The sequence below is a fragment of the Elgaria multicarinata genome, chromosome 5 (assembly GCF_023053635.1).
Source record: "Elgaria multicarinata webbii isolate HBS135686 ecotype San Diego chromosome 5, rElgMul1.1.pri, whole genome shotgun sequence".
Taxonomy (NCBI): Eukaryota; Metazoa; Chordata; class Lepidosauria; order Squamata; family Anguidae; genus Elgaria; species Elgaria multicarinata.
Genome location: NC_086175.1, coordinates 108,856,076 through 108,878,647, shown reverse-complemented (window position 1 = coordinate 108,878,647; position 22,572 = coordinate 108,856,076). Strand labels below are relative to the sequence as shown.

The window sequence follows — 22,572 nt, the reverse complement described above, 5'->3', positions numbered from 1 at the left end:
TCTATGGCCCTCCAGACTTTGTTTAGAGGCCATAAGATTGCTCTTCCCATTATCTTTTAATAACTTTAATTAAAGGGATTTCAATGCTATATATATTTAACTGGGAACAAGCCCTATTATTTATTTTGTAAGTTTCTTACAAAAAAAGGTTTGATCCTATACACATTTTACTGGGAACAAGCTCCATTTTTTATTTTGTAAGTTTCTATATATTCTAATGTATATTTGCCTTCATTAATATTCTAGGACAGAGCATTTATTTCCAGTATATCCAGAGTTAGTAGTTCACTTGTATTCCAGTAACTAATAAACAGAGTCCTTGTGTTGTTGTTTCTTTAAAGCCTGTATTGAGTTTATCTGTCCATTCCATAACAATTTATAACTGATAATCTTGTTCATGAACATAACATTTTTGTATCTTTTCTATTGGTAATATTGATGGTATATGAACTGTTCACCAAGCTTTTGCCAACAAGATCTGTGCTGCTATTAGCATAAACATCATCATATAATCTCTAAGCATCTGATGTTAATATTTCCCAAAAGTATAGTAACAGGAAGTAATTGTAATTCCAAACCTGTAATTTCTTTTATACTACTTATAATTTCATTCCAATACTGTCTAACCAGACTACAGTACCATCATCTATAAGTAGAAGTTTATTTTCTACTCCTCCAACACTGTGTGTTACCACTAAAAACTATCTAGATATTTATTTATTTATTTATTTATTACATTTCTATACCGCCCAATAGCTGGAGCTATGTAAATGGATATGTAAATAGATATGTAAATTGTGGTATAATACAACATGTAGATCTAGGGTTGCCTGCAATTCAGTCCAGGCAGAAATAACTGTTGGCTTTTCTGTCTCCCTCTGCCCTAAGAGAAGAATGGCAGAACCCTCAAAAGCATGCTAGGATCCACGCTTGGGAGTAGCTTGAATGATAAGATAACCTTGGATCTTGATAGATCTTGCCCCTTTTCTCCTGAACTCAAGTTCACGAAAAGTTTGCTCTCTTAGTTAAATATTCTCAGGCTATTTCAGTTATACAGATCTAAAAGCTTCATCTCATCAGTCATTTGGGAATATTTTTTAAAGTTAGGTAGTGCTCTCAGTGTTCCTGTGTATTGAAAGACTGAAAACAGATTCCAGCTGAAGTTTTTAATTTAAGGAATAAAACATTATAGGAAAGGAAACGTGGAAAAGAGAGGGGGAAACAAGGATGTAATTAATAATAACCACTAGGGTTCAACTTTGTGAATTGAACCATTGGAGCAACAACTCCGAGGAATGAGGAACAGAACTGCTGGCTTAAAGAAGGGAAAGAGTCCATATATTCTTGACAACACAAACATCACTGAAGCAGCTATCCTATACCCACTTACCTAGAAGTAAGCCCATTAATGTGCTGTGAGAGAAAAGCTATAAATAATTCCTTACAGGGTTTTTTCTGTAGTGTTGGAGTTTTAAGAAACAGTTGACCTCTTCTCTGGGCTAGCTATGTGTAATACTCGATTTGTTTCAGGGTTCACAGGTATTAATATTTTATAGGTTCTGTGCTGCATGACATATTTAAAAGTTATGATGAGACAGGCAGCATTTCTTTAGTCTCAGCTGCATATTTAAGTTCACATCTCCTTATATGGCCTCTCACTTGCATGCAAAATGAAAGAATCCTCTATACCATGTTTATGTAGACTTTCTGCAAAGGAAAACATTTTCCTAGATAATACATTATTTTCTAGACAAATATAAAGTTTCTCCAAAGCAGCATTTGTGTGTTGACGTTGAAATTGCAATTTTGAAAATACAGGACATGGAGTTGGCTTGCAGTTTGCATATGCAAAATATTTCTTCTGTGAAGCTCAAAATGTAATTAAGGCTCTTGCAACTTGATCCAAAGCATGTTTACTCAAAAGTAAACCCCATTCATTTTAGTGGGACTTTTGCAGTACATATATTTAGGAATGCAGCCCTGGATTCTTAACTAGTATTTCAAGGATTTTCATAGTAGATTTATGGTATAAAAATGTAATTAGAGGGTAATTGACAAGATATGGAGGCTTTCCAAATGATTTTCTTAGCTTTGTTCCTATGCTCCTATTATCTAAATCGCTTTCATGTTCTACTTAGGCATAATTTGTCAAATCTGAAATGAGCTAACATTAGGTTATATGTATGTTCTTAAGAGTCATGAGGGAGGCCTTTCGTAAGTATGCAACATCTAGTTTGACTTTAGTAGCTTTGTGGGACCAGGTTATTTGCTTAGGGGTGTGCTTTGGATTCAGATTAATCCTGAGCTTTTCTGGCAAATTTAGACAGATTTAGATTCATCTAAAGCGAAGCAAGAGCCCTCTGAATTGCCCCCAAAAGAATCTGGGGCATCCTGAAGCTCTGAGCTATTCAGAGAGGAACTGAGATACAAACATACTTGTCCTTGGGCGTTACTAGACGAGGCTCTAGCGCGCGTTACCTTCCACAGTCACGTCGAGGCTTCCAGATGACGTTCACGAGGATCCGCCGTTATCCTGCGGTGAAGCCTCTTTCTCCCGACTTTAAAAAAGTGAGTTCTAGTGCGCCTTTTCCTGGCGTCCCGCGGTAATTCGGAGTAGGTGTGGGAGGATGTGAGGTCACTGCGGTCCGCACTGGGCAGGAAAAGGCGTGCTAAGGGGGAGTGGTCAGCGGCTTCGGTCAAGCCGCCTCCGCCATTTGCGCGCAGTCCGCCAGCTGGGGCAGCGCGGCGGAGCGGCTTTTTTTTTTTACTCCCCCAGTGACAGTTTGCGCAGGAACGGAGGAACGGAAAAGTGGCTAGTGTGCTGCTGGGGTGTGTGGGGGATGGGTGGGGGATGTGCGCCTGTTCTAGTGGTTTTTTTTTATTATTTCCCCAGTGACAGTTTGCGCAGGAACGGAGGAACGGAAAAGTGGCTGGTGACTCCTTGCGGTGGGCAGCTACCGTGGCCGCATAATGGCGGTGCTGTACGCTGCCTGTTAGTGTGGGTACCAGGCTGGCAGAGGGCAGAGCTGTTTGTGGGCTGCTGCCATGGCTACGGCCAGATGTGGGTTGGCTCCTTGGGATGGGGCAGAGGGCACAGAGGCGATCATCACCGCCGACACCTCAGAGGCATGATGGGAGATGTAGGCACAGAGTGGCCATGCAGACGATTGACCTCGGGTCATATGACACCCGCCACGACCCCCATCAGGAAGTGAGCGCATCAATGTTGACCCTCAACAGCACCAGCAGCACTTCAGCTGGCACTGGCACTGACGCCGCCGCTGACGCTGCCGGGGCCGGCATCGCTGACGGCTGCGCAAGTTTGCGGTCTTTCGGACGTGCGCAAACCGTGCAGCGAGCGAAAAAAAAAGCCGCGGCAATCAGGCCGGTGTGGCTGCGCAACCGTGCTCGCGGCGGCAGCAGCACAACCAGCGCAAACTTCCGCCACAAATCGAAGGCAGGTGTGGAGCATGAGGCGTCATGGCTGAATGGGAAAATCCGCTTCCACCACTCCTCAACGACGGAACACCTGGTAGGTCTAGCAAAGCCCCTTGTTTTTCTGAACAGGATTTTTGGAAGTTTTGGTAGTGCTTAGGAGATTTTTTTGCTTACATTTCATACCAGTGCCTATTCAATCTATTTTCCTAAACCATTTCTCTTCTTTTCCAAAATCCTATCCTTTTTAGTACAGTCCTATTCTAAAATCCTTATCCTTTCCTAAAATCCAGTTCTTAGTAGTTTTGATTTATTCTTGCTGTTCTTTGTTTGAGTCTGTCTTGAGTGTTAGTTGGTGGTTAGTAGTTACATATAGGCACTGCCAATTCCTAATCTGCTCCTGCACCCTGCCATCCGGCTATCTCCTCTAATTTATTTAACTTTTATTTTAATTTAAAATCTTCATTCTTCAGCGCAGTAGGACATTCTTTGCTATTTTAACACAGTGCTCCTACAGTGATCTGGGGAATGTACCCACTGGGCAAAGGTGTTTATTTCAGTTAGCTGCCTGCCTCTTTGATGCCAAGATGAAATAGCAAGGCATGGTAATTGTCATCCTGGGCGTGTCAATTTTTAGGCCTATGGCATACTTGCTTTTGGCACTTGCAATGCTGCCCCAGTCCTGGTCTGCTTGTCTCCACCACTGCCCATCTGCAAGTGTCCTTTTCTCACCAAACTGCTCCTTCAATGAAGTACTTCTGAGCCTTTACTACTCTCTGCTGTTCCAGCATACTCTATAAGGTCTGTGCCAGGCTGGCAAGGGTGTTTATTTTATTTCATTTATCTCCCTGCCTCTTCTGCCTGCCATGCCTGGTACCATGATGAAGTAATGGTGATTGCAATGCTGGCCATGACAAGTCACCAGCTTTGGTCTATTTGCATTCAGTAGGCATTGCTGCCTCACTCTGCCTTCCATCGATGCTGCCTGTCTCCTCTGCTTGCTTAGCTGCTCTTTCAGTGCAGCACTAGAAAATGCCCATTGTTGCCATAGCGCAGTGCCCCAACATTGTAAAATAGGAGGCTCTATCTGTCAGACAAGGATGTTCCTCACTTAGCTTGCTTGTCTGCCTACTTTTCATGCCAGGATGAATTAATGGGCTTGGTGATTGTCATGGTGGATGTGGCAAGTCATGGGTCTAAGACATATGTGCATCTGGTGCACAAGCCTGATGCTGTCTCCGCTGTCCAACTTGATGCTCAGTGTATAACGCAACTTTAAATCTTAATATTTTTTTTTGCCAATATAGCACAGTCCCTGGTAAGGGGCTGGGCCTGGCAAATATGTTTCACAGATCTACTGCTGCCCACCTTATTTTTCTTTCTTTTTCTTATTATTTATTTTGAAATTTTAGAAAATTAATACTTTATTTCCTCCCCCCTACATGCGATAGTCCAGACATTCAATAGTGCCCACCTTCTACCTCTGCTTGATGCTCATCTATTAGTGCAATATTTTAACTCTAAACCTTAAAAACACTTCATAGCTGTAGCATGGCACTCAGAATTTGTACTAGGACTGTGTGCATGACAGGCAAACAGAATTACTTGCTTTGCCCACCAGGTTCCTCAGCCAACTTTGCACGCGCCTCTCTGTGCAGAATCTTAATTCTGATTCTAAACACATTGCTGTGCCAACATTAGTAATATAGGGTGTGCAATCCTCTTATCAGGAAGTGCTTGCTGTTGGAAAGGGTGCATGTAACTTCCATGCCAGCCAGGACTAGGAGGGTGTGGGTGCAGGATTTGATGTTTGCTTTTAAAATGCTGGATGTTCAGGTTCTCCTGTCTCTGCCACATGCCCACATCCACCACATACTATCATGTTTCATAGCACCTTCAATGACTTTGGTATATTTCATTCATCATAACTCTTAACTACTGCACTTTTTCTGAAATTTTTGAGGTTTCTATACAACATGTACTTCTGTGATGTCTGTTGCTTTTATACAAATTGCCTCTCCTACAAAACATAATAGTTAAGTGAAACTTTTTTTAAAAAAACACACCTCCCAAACTGTAAAGATTGCTGTTTCACAAAAGCCTCTTCACCTAGGGTTCTGAAATTTTGCAACTTTATTTCATTAGGAGTAGTTATGCCCGAAAATTTCATCTAATTCTGCCAAGAAATAAAAAAGTTATAGGCAGTTCCCTTAAAAACAAAAATCAGTATTTTAAGGCCACTTGCACAAAAGCTCCTACACCTGTGTGTCTGAAATTTGGCAGGCATTCTCTCAAAACTATGCCTGTAATTTCATCCAATTCTGTCAAAAGGAGAAAAAAGGTTATAGCCATTTGATTTCCCAATGAGGTTCTGATTCAGACCTGAGTCAAATTGGGTACCCTTGAATGTGGTTAGAACTGAATTGAGCTGTTTTCCAAATCAAACTAAATCTTGCAATTGATGTTCACCCATAGTATATACTTCGTAAAAGTGTAAGATCTCAGGGTTTTTTATAGTGTTTTTAATTGCTAATATCTCGTTTTATTTAGTGTGAATTTTGACATTTGCTTTTTAGTAGTAATTATAGCTTCACTGTAGCAACTGCTAGGTTGATTTCAGGTGAAAGTAACCAGATTTGTGTAGGATGTCAGCAACTTGAATTTTTTATTTGGAACTTTTTGTTTTCCATATACAGTATAGAGTGTAGATTCCCACCTCCCAAAATAGCAAACATTTCATGAGTTTTCTTGCTAATTTTCATACTGTATTGAGACACATTTTTATCCATGCTGCTTATATTAATGTGTACACTAAATTCTGTAATGCTGGCATTAGGCTTGGCTGGAAGAAAAATAACCCAAGCATGGAACTGCAAGATGTGATGCAGAAAAAAGGCAGATGTCATGTGGGTACATAGCAAGCTCTATCCAACAGCCTAATCTCCCCAGCATTCAGCCAACCTGGGAAAGTGTTAGTGGTCTATACCTAGCCCAGCCACTTTTTGTTTTAATGAGTATGCCATCATTATACCCGAAACCTACCTTTTTAGCTATCAGCCAGACAGCAATATTAGGAACGTTGAAACTACCATTAAAAGAGGATTCAGACCAGTAGAATATGCCACAAGAGAGGAAAGAGCAGATCCTCCTTGAATGTTTCTGCTCTGCTGTCCTGACCTGCCTTCTTCTGTGCTGAAATTACATTATAGGCAACAGCAGGAGCTTATACAGAGCAAAAGTTGCTTTTTATCCTAATGCCTAATGAAGAACTCTCAGAAGTTAAAAAGTGGCTGTTTCTTATTTAACATGTTAATAAATTTAAAGGATTTCACACTTTAGGTGGTTAATTTCCCAAAGATGTATTCTCCTTTATGCAGTTGATGCTTTATCCTGGGCTTTTGGTTCCTACTACAATTAATCCGCAACCTCCTGCTAGGCCAGTGACTCACGTCATGCATGCAATCCTGCCCAAACATTGAGGATAGTGTAGTGCAGAATCAAGCATTTCTCCATGTTGATGGCTTCCTCTCTCCAATTCATGTGACTATATTGCCCCAAATAATGCTCTCCTTATGGATGTAATCCTGAAATTGCATTCAGTCAGTGGCTCTCAGAAGGGAGGAGAGAAACAAAGCAGGTAATCTGTTCTTGATTATGGGCAGAAGCAATGGGAATCAACTGTGCAGTTTTAGCTTACATTTGTAGGATTTTATACACAGAAGCCAGACGGAACATCCCCAGAGATTCCATGTAAATGCAGGGATGGAGGAGATGGGACCAGCGGGTCAGGTGGGTTGTGAGAGCAGGTGCAGTCCAGTTTCTCACCATGCAATGGTCCAGAAAAGGAGACAGGTAAGACCCAATCCAGCCAAAAGACCCTCATTAAAGACTTTTGGATAAATTTAGCAGTCATGAGATAAGAAGATGGATGATCATATATCAGTAATTGGTTAAAGAATATGAAGCAGATAGTAGGAAGAAATGAACTGTTTTCACAAGGAAGGGATGTAAGCATTGAGCCCCCAAAGATTTCTACTAGGAATTGTACTATTTAACTTATTCATCAGTGATATAAAGTTAGATAAGCAGTGAGATAGCCACATTTGTGACTCATACCAAATTATTCAGGATGGTGAAATCTAAAGCACAATATGAATTATAGAAAAAAAATCTTAATCGGGAATGGGCAACAAAATGGTAAATAAGATTCAATGTAAGCAAGTGAGAGGTGATGCATATTGAGGAGGGGACCCTAAATTGGATAAATTGGTATGATCTAAATTGTTTTAAGTACTTTGGGAAAATATCTTAGGATTGTGATCAACAGCTTACTGAAAATATCAACTGTATGTTGATAGTGAAAAGGTAAATTCCATGCTATGGATTATTAGAAAGGAATTGAAAATGAAAACTACAGGTGTCATAATGCCTTTATCTATGATGTATCATCTTTGGCATATTGTATACAATTCTGGTAATCCCATCAGAGAAAAAATAGTGCTGGAAAGGATACAGAAAAGAGCAACTAAGAGCACAGACCAATACATATTTAGACAGAAAAAAAGTCCTACAACTTTTTTCTTTCTAAATAATGCATAGGTTTTTTCCCCTTAAAATCATCAGAGAGTTTGAAGTACCTTCTCTATGAGGAAATTCTAAAACAAAACCTTGAATAGGATGGTAAGAATCTGTAAAGAGAGTCCCCACTACTTGAACTCAAGGTCACTCAGTGAAATTACTCAACTGTAATTCAGAAAAAAACAAAAGTACTATTTTAAGCATCAGCTTATTGATTTGTAGAACTGTCTATGTGTGAGTATTTATAATAGTTTATTTATTTTTTATTTTATTTATTTATTTCATTTCTATACCGCCCAATAGCCGAAGCTCTCTGTTGCTGTTTGTCTCTTTTTCTTCTTCTGTTGCTGTTGTTGTTGTTGTTGATTATGATATTGTTGTTATTCTTAAAGACCTGGAGTAGCATAGCAGTGAAGAAAGCAGGAAATCCCCAGCTGGAAACTTGCCTTATGCAAATCTGCCTCTCTCAGCCTCAGGGTGCTTCCAGATGGACACCTAGTTCTACCAATCAAAAGACTTTGTATAGTATTTTCTTCCTGAACAGATTTTTCATGGAAAGAAAAAGTACAGAAGACCCAGTGGAAAAAACATGTGAGGGTTATAAGTTGAAGACAATGACACCTGCATTGCATGACAAAAGCCTGTCTAGAAGTACCCACAGTGTCCGTAACTTCAGTGTGTGGAATAATACTGATTTGCGTGATGGATGGGCAACCAGAGACCCTAGGGCCACATAGGGTCCTCACTCTAATTTCAAAAGCTCTCTGCCTGCAATCAGTTCAGACGTCTGGAAAGAGTGTTCTATCCCTTCCTTGGCAGTCCACTGTGTGGGACGGAAAAGGAAGAGAGTGAAAAAAAAGATTGCAGAAAGAGAATAGAGGTGATCTACCTACTTTTGCCTTAGGCCCATGCTCAACACTTGCTTTGGCTTCACTCAGTGCTGACGTGTGATCCCTGACAGATTACCCAGGAGGGAATGTTGCTCTCCATAGAAAAAAGTTGCCCATCCCTACCTTAACAGGGTTGTTGCAAGGATTAGCTAAATAATGCATATGAAGCACTTTGAACACTTGAAAGTACCTATAGATACATTAAGTAAGTGGGGGATAGCTCTGTCAACAGCTATTAATCCTGTTAGTTAAAAGAAATCTCTAGGTTCAGGCTTAATATGCTGAACTGGGGAGGGCTGTACCTTTCATATCCTGCATGAAGGCTTTCCAGAGTTCTCTAGTTGGGAACAGGATGCAGTACTAGATTGTCCTTTACTCTGATCCATCAGTGTTCTTCTTGTGTGGGGTTCTTAGATCTATGAATGGAATAGATCAGACAGCTTCCGCTATCTTGCTGTCTAAGATAGGAGCCCGTTTCCTGGTATGGTTGTAGTTTATTTCCATGAATATAGGCAGTCATCATCATCATCCACAAAGTATGTCCTGAGTAATACTGTCATTTCCTAGATCTGGGATCTGTGCCACTTGTTCTTCACCTCCAGTCTAGTTCAATTTTGGCTAGATGACAAGCCTATTTTCAACGTGTAAGATAATATTGGTCCAGTCTAGTTTCTGACCTGTAGTTATCTACCTTTAGCAATGACTTGAAACACTAGTGGCAGTTGTGCTGCTGTTCACAGTTTGTACCCAGGAAGAATGGTTGCTCTCTTCATAACAGAACCTCATGCCTGGCATCATTTCAGGAAAACTGGCGCATGAACTCTGGATTTGACTGAGGTCTTCTCTAATGACAAACTTTAACCTAAGGGTAAAGAGAAATTCAGGTCTCCCATGTGCTAGCACATTGTTCAGTAAACTGGCGTGCTAGAGAGGCCTGATTATATATATATATATGGATTTGTTTTGACTTGAAGCCAAAATAAATTGGCTCTACATCAAAGAACGATTTTCTGTCCAGAGATGCATGAGAGTAAAATTGTCAGACTACAGCAAATGATACTACTTTTGAAACAGCAGAATTGTCTCATGGTTGAATAAGATTATTACAGGCATTCTGTGCATTTAAAAGATACTATTATCTCAATTGCCTTTTTTATCCTATTTAGACCCAATTTGTCAAATTTGAAAATGAGATACCATTTTGAGAAAAAGGTAGTTAACTTACTTTTTCCCTTCCATTTCCAGCCTTAATTCTAAATGTTGCTGCTGAAGAGGCAAAGGACCAAGCCGAGCTGCTGTCACAGGTAGTAAATTCTGTTTCCCACCTCCAAGAAGCCACTAGGAGTTCTGAAGGAGAGCTTGTCCATAAAATCTGCCAAGCTCTGTCATAAACAAGCATCCTTGAAATGATAGAGAGATGTGTCACAACTTTGCATTGTCTCTTATATATGTTGTTTTCTGAATTGCCTTGTATGCTTCCATTATATGCTTCCATTGTGGGACAAGTAGCCTCTCTTGACTGGGTTTGTAACCCCACCAGAGACTAGAATGAGAGCATAAAATTTAGAATTAATATAGTGCAGTCCAGTTATTCAAAGCGCTTCACAAATATTATTTCAAGTATGAATAAAGTATATATATGGAGCTGATGAGAGGTGAGATTAAATGTATGAAGTGAGAATGGGTGTTCAGGAGAATAGTTAGGGATTAAGCTGTAGACACCTTTAAAATGAAAGAGTTCAAAGCTTGACATTGATACAAAGAATATCAGGAAGCCAGTGTAGAGACTTTAGGAGCAAAATGACAGGGGAAAGATGAGTGTTGTAAGTGAATTTTGAGGATCAGAAGAGATTGTTTACCATTTGCCATCCCAGCAGTCTAGATGTAGAGGTTCTTCAGTCTGTGAAGGTCCCCAGTAGTTGGTGCAGCTGACTAGTGCCAGCACAGTCTTCTGTGCTACTTACAGCTGATTCCTGGTCATGCACTATAGCACAGCAATGACCATGTTGTGTGAGGAATTAATATCTGTGGAAATATACTATGCAAAATAGTGTCTATTTGAAGGAAAGATGCTTGTGCTTGTTTTCCACGACTGGCACAGCTAAAAGCCATTGTGGTTTGGCATTCGTTTTTAATTGCTAAAACAGTTTATTGTAAATTGAATTATAGCATGCATTAGCCACAGTAGAAAACAGCTCTTCCCTACTCTAGCAAAGGTTCAGACTTTCTTAAGAAAGATCCACCATACTGATAATGCCTCAAAAAGTCTCATCACAATGCAGAGTGGATGGTGCGTTTTTCCTTTTTTCAGAGACATCTCTATAAAGCAGGGGTGGGCAACCTCAGGAGATCTAGGGACTGCACCCCCTGCAAGTGCCGTGAACCCCCTCCCCCAAATAATGTGAAGCGCAGCTACAGAACTCCCAAAGAGGCTAAATTAGTTTGCAAACAAGCTGATGTTGATCCTTTTTGGTGCTCCATAGCTGCTTCAGACACCATTTTGTAAATAATAATAATAATGATGATGATGATGATGATGATGTTTTAGTGGGTTTTTTGGGGGGTTACCCTCAAATGTTTGGGGTGGCAAGGGCTGCACTAGAGTTCTGCAGGGGTTATATGTTGCCCACCCATCCTATAGAGTATATACAAATTTGTTTCTACCATGTGTATAAAAAATCAACACACAAAGGCCAAATAATTCATGTAGTGTCTCATTCACATTTGCTTACACATAAACAACTAAATCCTATTGCCTTTCTCCAGATCATCTAGTCCCACTACAATAACCCCTTTATTTTTCAGATTTATAAGGGCTTAATTAGGGGCTTATTCCCATTTATATCAGTTGCACAAGCTGAACACTTGGGATTCGAATAGCACTTTTTTGTGCAAAAGTTTCTAGTACCTATACTTTTAAAAGGGACTTCAGACTCTTCATGAAATGTTGATGTGTTAGTTTACGTGGAACATCCTTTTATACCTTTTCATGCAATGTATCATTGAGAAATTTGGAGAAGCAGAGTTTACTGGGAGCCTCTGATTTAGGGTAAAGACAGAAGGGAGGCAGAGAGTGAAAGGAAAAGGCAGGAGGGATTCATCTAGTTCAGTGGTTCCCAAAGTGGGTGGTACTGCCCCCTTGGGGGCAGTGGGATTGCATAGGGGGCATTAAGAGGCAAAGGGGCAGCAGGGGGGCACTAAGAGGCAAAGAAGCAGCAAGGGGGCGCTCAAGGTGGTCTTTTCCGAGAAGCGCCTCTCCAGAAGGTCTTAGAACCCCGGGACATTTTTATGGGAGAAGGTAGTTTGGTCCCAAGCCATATAGGGGAAGAATCCACACATGTATTAATACCGTTTAAGAAGAGTCCTTTTAACGGTGAATTGAAATGTTTCAAAAGCACCAAATGCTAATGAAGAGACATACCCTGCTTGGTGTGCCCTGCCACACGGGCTGCAAAACAGAGGCGTTCACTTTCTTTTTCCTCCCTCCCTCAGCAAGCTTGCGGTGGGTGCTTCCCCTGCACTATGGAGAGTGGTTCAGAAGCTCCTGGTTGCATTTCCAGCATCATATTTGGTGGAATGTGGTTTCAGTGTGGTGTGCCTACTTCTCTCCAAGCAAAGAAATTGACTCTAGATTACTAAATGTGGTGATTTAAGACTCATGTTAAGTGGCTTTAAACCAGACATTGGGAAACTGGTGTCACTTCATCAAGCCCATCCATCACATTAAGGATTTACAGAATATTTACTATACTTTATCCTAGTTACTAAATGTGATATCTAATATTCTTGCTAAATGACTATCAGACTTTGAAAAGATGATATCACTGGATCAAGTTCATCAATTATGTTTAATTGAATAAACTAAAAAATGTAATTGGATTTTGAATAAATATTCAATTAATTGTTACTGTTTTGAATTTTATTGCTATTATCTTCCTTAGTGAATAGTTGAAAACCACTATTCTGAATAATGGTTTTTATAGTGTAGGGGGCACTGGGCATGAGTTTGTGGAACCAAGGGGGCAGTTACCTGAAAAAGTTTGGGAACCACTTATCTAGTTGGATATGGCTCACAGGTCATGTCTTTAATATTGGGGTTTATGTAGAATTTCCTAAAGGCAAGGGATTGGGCTACTAAAGCCGTAGTACTGCATGTCTTTAGACAGAAAAAGTCCTACAGCTCCCACCATAGTTGGCTTGGAAATGCCTGGAGTTGTAGGACTTTTTTCTGTCTAAACATGGATAGGATTGTGCCTAAATTGTTCCATAGTACCTTTTCAAATGCTATGATTTTATGGGTAGAATTCAAGAAATGCTTCCTCTTGACTTTTACTTGTGGCCACAAGTTATAGGCAATCCCAAAAAACATGCACCATTTCAATTTGTTTTATGGCTGCTGAATAGCAGCAGAGATATTTTTAGAACTTGGTTTCCTGGGTGATGGTACTGTGAACTCTTTGCTCTTAAGCACAAAGCTTAAATTCTGACACAAAAATACATAACATCGAATTACTGGATTTTATGTTGGCCTGTGCAGCAACCTTTTCATATTTATTTAGATGGCAATGTAATTTGAAATTGAGGCTTTTCCTGGAATTAATAGTCTCATAGGGATCTGTCTACAGATCACCCAAGAATGTGACACTCCTAAGTGTGGTGTTCTCATCAGTATTCTACATGAATTCTTTCTTGTTTTGTGGCTTTAAAAGATTAGTCCAAATTGATTGAAACAAACAATATTTTAAAATAGTGAAATGGATCCTAAAAACAAATCTTCTGTACTTAAATTTCTAATAAATCAAGATAAAGTAATTTAAACTCTGCTTTACATTACATAAGTACAGTTATGCTGGGTGCAATATAATGCAGCAACTAACTATATGAGAAGGGAATCAAAATCTTATTTTAGCCACAAATTCATTGCCTCTGGCAAGATACTGTTTTTTAGCTCCAGCCCTTTATCTACAATATAGGAATTATAATACTGGCCTACCTTTACAGGGCTTCTGTGAGGATTGCTGAGATGATGTCTGTGAAGCTCATTAAATAAATAAAATAAACTACATGTTGTTGATACACAGCTTTTGTTGTTGTGGAAAAAATATTTTTACATGAATTGTGATTGCCTGGTGTGTTTAAAACTTGCTAATACATGGGTGGTGGATTAACATTTTTTATGAATATGCAGTTATACTGTTTGCATTATCATATGCTGTTTGGTTTCTTAATACAGACATCTGAAAAAAATGGAAACTCAAGTAAAATAAGCAAAGGTAAGTAAGCCTTTCTGATATTTCATTTTGTAGTAAGGCTTTTAGACGAATCATGTATTTCTCATACATTGTCAGGTTATTATTATTATTATTATTTATTTATATAGCACCATCAATGTACATGGTGCTGTACAGATTACACAGTAAATAGCAAGACCCTGCCGCATAGGCTTAAAGTTGTAGTAAACAATAAGGAGGGAAAGAGAATGCAAACAGGCACAGGGAAGTGTAAACAGGCACTGGATTGGGTGAAGCTAAACAGTATAGAGTCAGAACAAACTCAATGTAGTATATTTTGGGGGCAATGGAGACATAACTGCTAGTTGTGGCATTGGGCTTGGACCATAGGATGACGCACCCCTTTCCTTCCTTTTCAAGTGCAAGTTCATGCGAATATAAGAAGAGTCCTGCTGGATCAAACCAACTGTCCATCTGATCCAAGATCTTGTTCCCTAAAGTGGACAATCAGATCCCTATGGGAAGCCCACAAGCAGAACTCCAGAGCAACAACTTTTTCCAGATCCTATTCCCCAAAACCGGGGCAGGATCTACACTACTGCTTGTAATGGTTTATAATGGTTATGACAACTGTTCAGGCCCAGGACACATTGCATATACAGTTTTCATACCATTTTAAAAGTGTTATATTCTGCCTGGTGTAGATCAGCCCCTGGTATTCCGTGACATACTGCCTGTAATCCTGGAGCCATCATAACTACTAGCCATTGATAGATCTGTCTTCCGTTGATTTGTTGAATTCCCTTTTAAATCCATCTAATCAGTAGCCATCATCACATCTCGTAGCTAAAAACACACAAACCATAAATTAATTTAAATGCTCGGTGAGCTGCCAGTCAGTTTAATTAGATGACCCCAAGTTCTAGTATTATAAGACCTACAACATATTTTGCTCCACGTTTTCCACACCATGTATAATTTTATAAACAAAGGAATGTTTATCACAAAGGAAGTGAGGCAGGTGGCTACTAGGAGGAGGGCTTTCTCCACTGTGGCACCCCGGTTGTGGAATGAGCTCCCCAGAGAGGTCCGCTTGGCACCTACACTGTACTCTTTTTGTTGCCACCTTTTTATTCTCTCAGTATTTTAACACTTAATTTTAACTTAAATTTAAATTTTACTGTTCTAACTCTGTATTTTAATCTTATATCGATTTTGCTGCGTGGTTTTATCCTGGTTGTGCTTTTTATACTGTATTTTGTATTTGTGTTTTTAACCTGTTGGTTGTTTTATTATGGTTTTAATTTTTGTGAACCGCCCAGAGAGCTTCGGCTATTGGGCGGTATAAAAATATAATAAATAAATAAATAAAATGAATAAAGTTTCCTCTTGGCTGTCTTTCCCACCCCCACCCCCCAAACAACCCCCACTCCCCATCAGTTTTTTTTTGGCATAAGGAAGGTGTTTGATCATTTTGGTCACCTTTTTCTGCATCTTTTCCAGCTCTATAAAATCTTTTTTTGAAATTCATTGGCCAGAACTTTATACAATATTCCAAGTGTGGCCACACCATAGATTTGTATAAGGGCTTTATGATTCTAGAAGCATTATTTTCTAATTCTCTTTTTAGATAGGAGTATAGAAAGCTAGCTGCCTGATGCCAGGACAGACTCTTTTCCCATCTAGCCCAGTATTGTCTGCTCTGACAGGCAGTTGCTCTCTAGCATCTTGGGTAGAGGTCTTTCCCATCACCTTCTGCCTCAGCCTTTTAGCTGAAGATGCCAGGAATTGAGCAGGGGGCTTCTGTATACAACGTATGTGCTCTGTTCCTAAGCTGTCGGCCTTCCCTATTCCCTGTTTCCCACTCTAGCCACAATTAAGGGTTTAGTAATCCTGGTGAAGGATGCTCCTAAACTCCAGTTGGGCATGATTATGTGAACCTCTGCATTGGGCTTTTGTTTGCTGAATGGCACTCTTTTGGTCTTAAGTATGTTTAGAAATAAGACAGTATAAAATTATATATAATGTGTCAGCTGAATACTGATTAAATATGATGGTGAGAGCAAGCTAGAATTAATCCATCTAGTTCTTCAGACCCTCATGTTGATTTGTGCAGTTACAGAATTAAACAGCTTTTTTGGAACCTCCTTTAATCTCAATATTATTTTGGTGGATTTTGGCATGTGCTAGTTTGTTCATTAGAGTGAGCACTGGTGTGAATAAGAAATACAGCAAATATTGAAAATATGGTATTCTGCAAACATGTTGTAAACACTTTCAACAAATTATTCTAAGAAGCCAGCTGGATTGGTTTTGATTCTATAAGACACACAGCTGTAGGGCACACAGTTATTTGAAATGTAATATAATAGAATATCAGACTGAGAGCAGTTTAAGTTTTAAATTACACCAAATTTGAAACCTTATAGAAATGCTCCTATTTCTGGTTTCAGAACTACAAATGCTGAGGTTCTTGTTTGCTGGCATGCTGGTTTTTTTACTATATGTAAATTGTTTTGAAGTAAGTTTCCTACATAAAAATTATAGTAATCTCATGTGCAGCTTTATGTCCTTTAAATCACAATAACAATCAAAAACTCAATTTTATTTATTAATGAAAACTAAGGGAGCAATCCTATGCCCCCTTACAGCCAGCATGGAAAGTGCCATGACAGCTGTGCCTCCCAAGATCAGGAACTTGAACTTGGAGTGGGGGTAAAAGGGTGTTCTGGTGGGCAGAAAGGGGAGGGCATGTCAGGATGAGGCGAAGGCTCCCTGGTTTGGTCCCTGGATTCTGAATCGGACTCAGAGCCTGTATTAGAAGTCCAGCTGAGACAGGGAGCAGGGGAGGAAATTCTTCAAGACTCTGCAGGAGCCAGGGAGGAATCTTCACGGAAGCTTATTGAACAGGAGTCCCAGGCTCAGAGATCATCTCCCTCCCTCCCTCTCGGAACTCAGTCTTTGCCGGAGGGGGAGGGAACATCTGATTTGACAGATCCCAAAGTCCACTGCTGGGTTAAGTGGGCAGAGTTGAGAGGAGGTGGGAGTCAGTCCACCAGACTAGCTGCATGACAGATGTTATGTCATAAGGACTCTCCCTGAAGGAGGAGTCTTGTAAATGTCTGTGGGGCACAGTGGGAAACCAGTGTAGGAGGCAGCAGTTGACAAAGTCAAGCAATTATGTAATGCACAGGGCACGCAACTGTTAAACTTATAATAATATACAAAACTGGGGTGAGAGAATAATTGATAAAACAGTTTATTACAGTTGATGATGAAGGAGCACAACGCTGAACAGAAATGTTTCATACAGAAGAAATAAGCAGTTTTTACAATGTTATATATCAAGAGAAATACAGGCTTCAGGTATATTTTCAACCTGTTTCGTGAGTTGCTTCTTCAGAGATTATTGATTATTAACACCATCGAGAAAGCTATTGCCGTGGACAGATAGAGGGACCCATTCCTCAGCTCTACGCTGAAACTCACTTGAAGTCCCGGCCAGAACTGTAAAGCCTCAAGATGTGGTGAATTTTTCATAAAGGTTTTGTGGATTGCACAGCAGACCTCTTTATTGTCTCACATTTCGGTGGGAAGGCTTGGAATCACAACAGGGCACTGGAGAGGGCGGAATATACGCTAGCTTTCCCTTCCTCTCTGGAATGCCCCAGCTAGACGGGCAAACAGTTTTTGCAATATTTGTCCAATACAGTTGCCTTCCTGGGTCCTTTTGTAGAGAGTGCAGGCTACAAATGTAAACAGAAATCTGTTTTGTTACCACTTGAAAATAATATTTTGATAAGCTACTCATTTTTAGATATATATTTTCTTTATTTTGAGTATTATTATGAACTACTTTCTAAATTAATTTTGCAAAGTGATATAAAATAAAATTTCTACAATGTAAACTTGAGTATTTTTCAGCTGTATTGCAGAAATTTAAAATATTAGAATAAACTGATGAGCATATTAAGGACAGATCTACAGAACAACTGCAATTCAACATATTACAGTAATACAGGAATTCTTTCTCACTCAGTTTCACAAAAGGAATAAATAGATGCTCAAGGAAAAAAAGGGTTTAATGCTGAAGAAAATGCTGCATCTACATTATCAGGTTTTGTGGAAAACATACATACACACACATACACACACACATGTCTAAGGAGTTGAGTCCAATTTTTCCCTTTTGCAAATGGAAGGTTTCCTTCTCTTCCTAGAAGGCTTTGAATCCTGCAAAGGGATCATGCTGGCGGAAGGAGAGGGAGGTATCCTTTGCCACTTTTCCTTGCATACACCAGCGTTACCTTTCTCGCTGTTCCATAGGATCCCCCAACTTTCCCAAATAGATTTTCAGAGTGTGCAAGGATCTGCAGGGAGAAGGGGGAATTGGCAAAAGTTCCCTTTCCCCACCTTTCAGCAGCAGGAATGACCCCCTGAATGGAACTCTGCTGGTGGGACATGGTGGGAGCAAAGTCTGATCAAACATGCTAAACATGTTTCAACAGACAAATGTCCTACAATTTCCAGCATGTTGGGAGTTCTAGGACTATTTTCTATTCTAACATGCATAGGATTTCAGCCTTAGAAACTTTTATGTAATAGCATCTGTAGCTGCATTGACATTGAGACCTCTGTGCTGCAAGGAACGAGTGAACAACCAGTGGGTGCAATGATATTGGTGTACACCTTTTCAGTTAGAAGATACCAATGTCTTTTATTCAATATATTTACAAATAACAATATATGTGAACACCTTGTCAAAATCAAGCCATTGCAAACCAGTGAGAAGATGGACCATTTTTTAAAAAAAATTCCCATAGATTCTATTATATACGCTTAGTAGAACATCAGAGAATGTAAGAACATAATATGAACTCTTTTTGCACAAATGACACAAATTTAGATTTGTCTTCACTGGGGTGTGATGCATCTTCTGCAGAAATGACTAACTGATGAAAACTGTTTACTTTAGGTTAAAGGATAATTGCTTCAGTCCCAATATAGAAAGAGTTTTTGAATTGAATTTGCTGTACACCTTTGTGTGAACTGCTTATGCCTTTACTGAATCTTAATTTCCACACCCCAGTGTTTGTGAAATGAAATTTCTGTGTCTTATTTCAGCAAAGTTCAAGGATAAATGAGACAATGCTATTTTTCCATCTCAAATGAAAGCTGTTCTTTCATCTTGTTCTATGCAAGTTTTATTAGGATCGAAAGATCCTTGTTTGTTTAAGTTAATTATTTTAATAACTGGTTTTTTAAAAAATATACTACATCAAGTAGCATTGGTACTCACTTTTGTTCCCTTTCATTATTTGTTTTGATTTACAGAACTAAAAGAAATAGTGTTTGTCATCCAGAGTCAAAGGAATTCTTTTCATTTGAAGAAAGCAGAAGACCTAAAACAAAATATTTTAAGGCAGGCTACAGCTCTGGGAAAGGTACGAGTAGATATAATGGAAAATCTATTGCCTCTATCTAAAATTTCATGTTAGTTCTAGAATGACCTAGATATATTTTCTTTAAACATAAAAAGAGTGCATCTGTTCTGTTTGATCATTCTTCCAAATGTTGGTTCTGCCCCACATTCCATCTGATCTGGGACGGGAGGAGTTTCCTTTGTGAGCTCGCAATCCCAGCAGAAAGGGTGCTTCAAAGGCCCCTGGGGTACATGCTGGCAGTGGTATTAAGAGGTATTAAGGGAGAAACAAGCCATGGCAAGACACTGAGCAAGTGATTGTCTATCAGAAGTAATGGTCAAGCCCGTAGTTTATTCTCAGGGTGGCTTAGTGTGATGTGCAAACTCTCCCATTATTGGATCTTTGCACTATTGACTTGTAAACTCTGTTTGGCAGTTACTGAAATGACGAGCTCATCCTAGCTTAAGCTTTGGCTCTGACCTGAGATGTTGGCATGAAAATTTGACGGTGTGTGTGTGTGTGTGTGTGTTCAACAGTGAATCCACCAACTGGTGGTAGGAAAATGGTTGGCTCTTACTCCAAAATCTGGTATTTAAGTAAGGGGTGGTCCCTCCAGATGTTTTGGCTTACAGCTCACATCCGGATGAGCTAGCATAGGTAGTGGTGAGGGGGGCTGAAGGTCAAAACATATGGAGGGCCACAAGTTGGCCACCCTTGCTTTAAGTACAGCTCTGTTCACCTAAATTAATAATTGAAAATTTACCAGGTTACCACTAGATGTCAGTGTTACATACACTGTTAAAAGTTTTTTGGCTACTTAACTTCTATGCAAATTATTCTAGAAATTTGTTTTTCTCCAAATTAAGGCTTGTCTTAAGTATGAAACCAAACTTTCTCCTCTGAAATTTGAGCTGTTTTTATCTCTTGTATTCTAGTTCTATTCATTCTGTTGTTCATTTATTACTTTCTACATTTTTAATCTGTCCTTTCATTCAAAGAGCTCAGATTAGCATATATGGTTCTCCCCCACCCCCCACCCCCAGCTTTATCTTCACAAGAACCTTGTAAACTAGTTCAGGCTGAGAGATAAGGACTGGTCTAAGGTTTACAAATGAGTCTTATAGTTGAGTGGGGTTTGAACCAAAGATTTCTTGCAATGTGTATCTAGTGCTATATGGACTCAACTTTATTATTATATCTCTTTCTCATTTGCTGCGGTTTTTCTAGACGGACATGACGGGCTTTGCTAGGTCATGCTGTCTTTTACAGATTCAGGAATTTCCTGACAATTGAGCATGTTTTAAGTATAACTACTTTCTGGATCTTGGTGTGGATGTATTTTGGTAGGCCCAGTTTCTGAAGGTTTTCTATATAGTTTTTTGATGTGATGCTGGTGACTGATGTGACTAACAAAATAATTGTGACTTTTTCCTGTTGCCATAGTTCTTTAACTTCCTTGGCCAGTGGTGTGTATTTTTCTCTCTTTTCCACAACATTTTTGTCATTAGGTATTACTATATCAATGAGGTATGCATGTTTTTCTTTTTTGTCTGTAACCATTATGTCTGGTCGGTTGCAAGGTATTGATTTTTCCATATGAATTGTTCTGTTCCAGTATATTTTATGATCTGCATTTTCCAAGATTGTTTCGGGTGAGTATGTATAGTATAGTGTAGGCTGTTTGATGAGGTTGAATTTGATGGCCAGTTGTTGGTGAATTATTTTTGCAGCAGTATTGTGTCTGTCCATATAGTCCATTCCTGCCAGAATTTTATATCCTCCTGCTACGTGGTCTATTGTTTCTTGGAATTGATGGCATTTCCTACATAAATCTGTTGTTACACTGTTATCTTTTATGATATATTTTTGGTAGTTCTTCGTTACTATAACTTGATCCTGTATAGCTATTAGGAATCCTTCTGTTTCTGGAAATAACTCACCATTATTATTAGTATTAGTATTATTTTGTCTTGACTTTCTCAGAATTCAGCAATGAGCTCTGCATTCCTCTTGTAGCTTGATTGTAGCCATGCAGAAATATAGAGTCCCTGTCGCTGACGGTGAATAGATAGTTGATGTGGGGTAGAAGAAAACTACGGAAAGGTTATTTTCTAGAGTGCATGAGAAAATGGTGGTCAAACTGTAGTGCTCTTGTAGTGCTTTCATGTTTGTATCACATTTTCTACAACAGGATAAGAAAGCATTAACTACAACACTACTTAGTCATCATACTTCTCTCTTTAAAAGTGTCCTTGAGTTTTTGCCAACTTTTTGCTTTTTGCTTTCACACAGACAATAGCACAGCTACTTTCTTTTTTTGCTTGACCTTCTTATCCTTCATAGAAAGACATTTCTGATCATGGTTTTGAGTCCTTATAGTCACCCATTCAAATACGTTTGGCTTGCATTTGTCAACAGTTCGTATAAAGTGTCATACCTTCACCACAATGTGATAACTTGTTAATTGACCTTAGTTTCTGAAAGACTGAGCACTTGATTGTGATATGGGTAGTAAGTTTCATCTGGCTTCTCACTCATCTTTTTCATAATTTATTATTGATCTTTATTTAAAAAGGGAATGTAATACTTCTTGAGTGGAGTAACATAATCCGTTGTACCTTGGAACAGGTAAGAGAAGTGGCAGTTCTTGTTTTAACGTTAAGCAGTATGTGGGATCTTGATCTTGGATGTATCCAAGGCTATGTTAATGCAAGGTGAATTCCCCACAACCTCTTTCTCATGGCAGCTTCCTATGCCTCCCAAAAAACCTGTCCTGAGATCAGGGGACCCTAAGGAAAGGCCCAGTGTATGGGGCAGTGGGTTATAGCAGGAGTGGGCAATCACTGGACATTGAATACAAGCAGTTTGCACAGAAAGAAGACCAGCTAAGGGCTCAATCCTATGTATGTCTAGACAGAAAAAAGTCCTACAACTCCCAGCATTCTCCAGCTAGCCATGAATTGATTCTTATGTTAGTCATATAGATCAACCTTCAGCTCAGTTCTGGGAAATCCT

The 22,572-nt window shown here is 39.4% G+C and overlaps 1 protein-coding gene across 1 annotated transcript in view; it reads left to right on the top strand.

Annotated features, from left to right (window-relative positions):
- B3GLCT (beta 3-glucosyltransferase) overlaps positions 1-22,572 on the top strand; it is a 100,633-nt gene that overhangs the window by 7,096 nt on the left and 70,965 nt on the right. Inside the window, exons 2-4 of the mRNA XM_063127722.1 lie at positions 10,149-10,207; positions 14,137-14,176; positions 19,469-19,578. Coding sequence (XP_062983792.1) covers positions 10,149-10,207; positions 14,137-14,176; positions 19,469-19,578 — 209 coding nt within the window. The remainder of the gene's footprint in view (positions 1-10,148; positions 10,208-14,136; positions 14,177-19,468; positions 19,579-22,572) is intronic.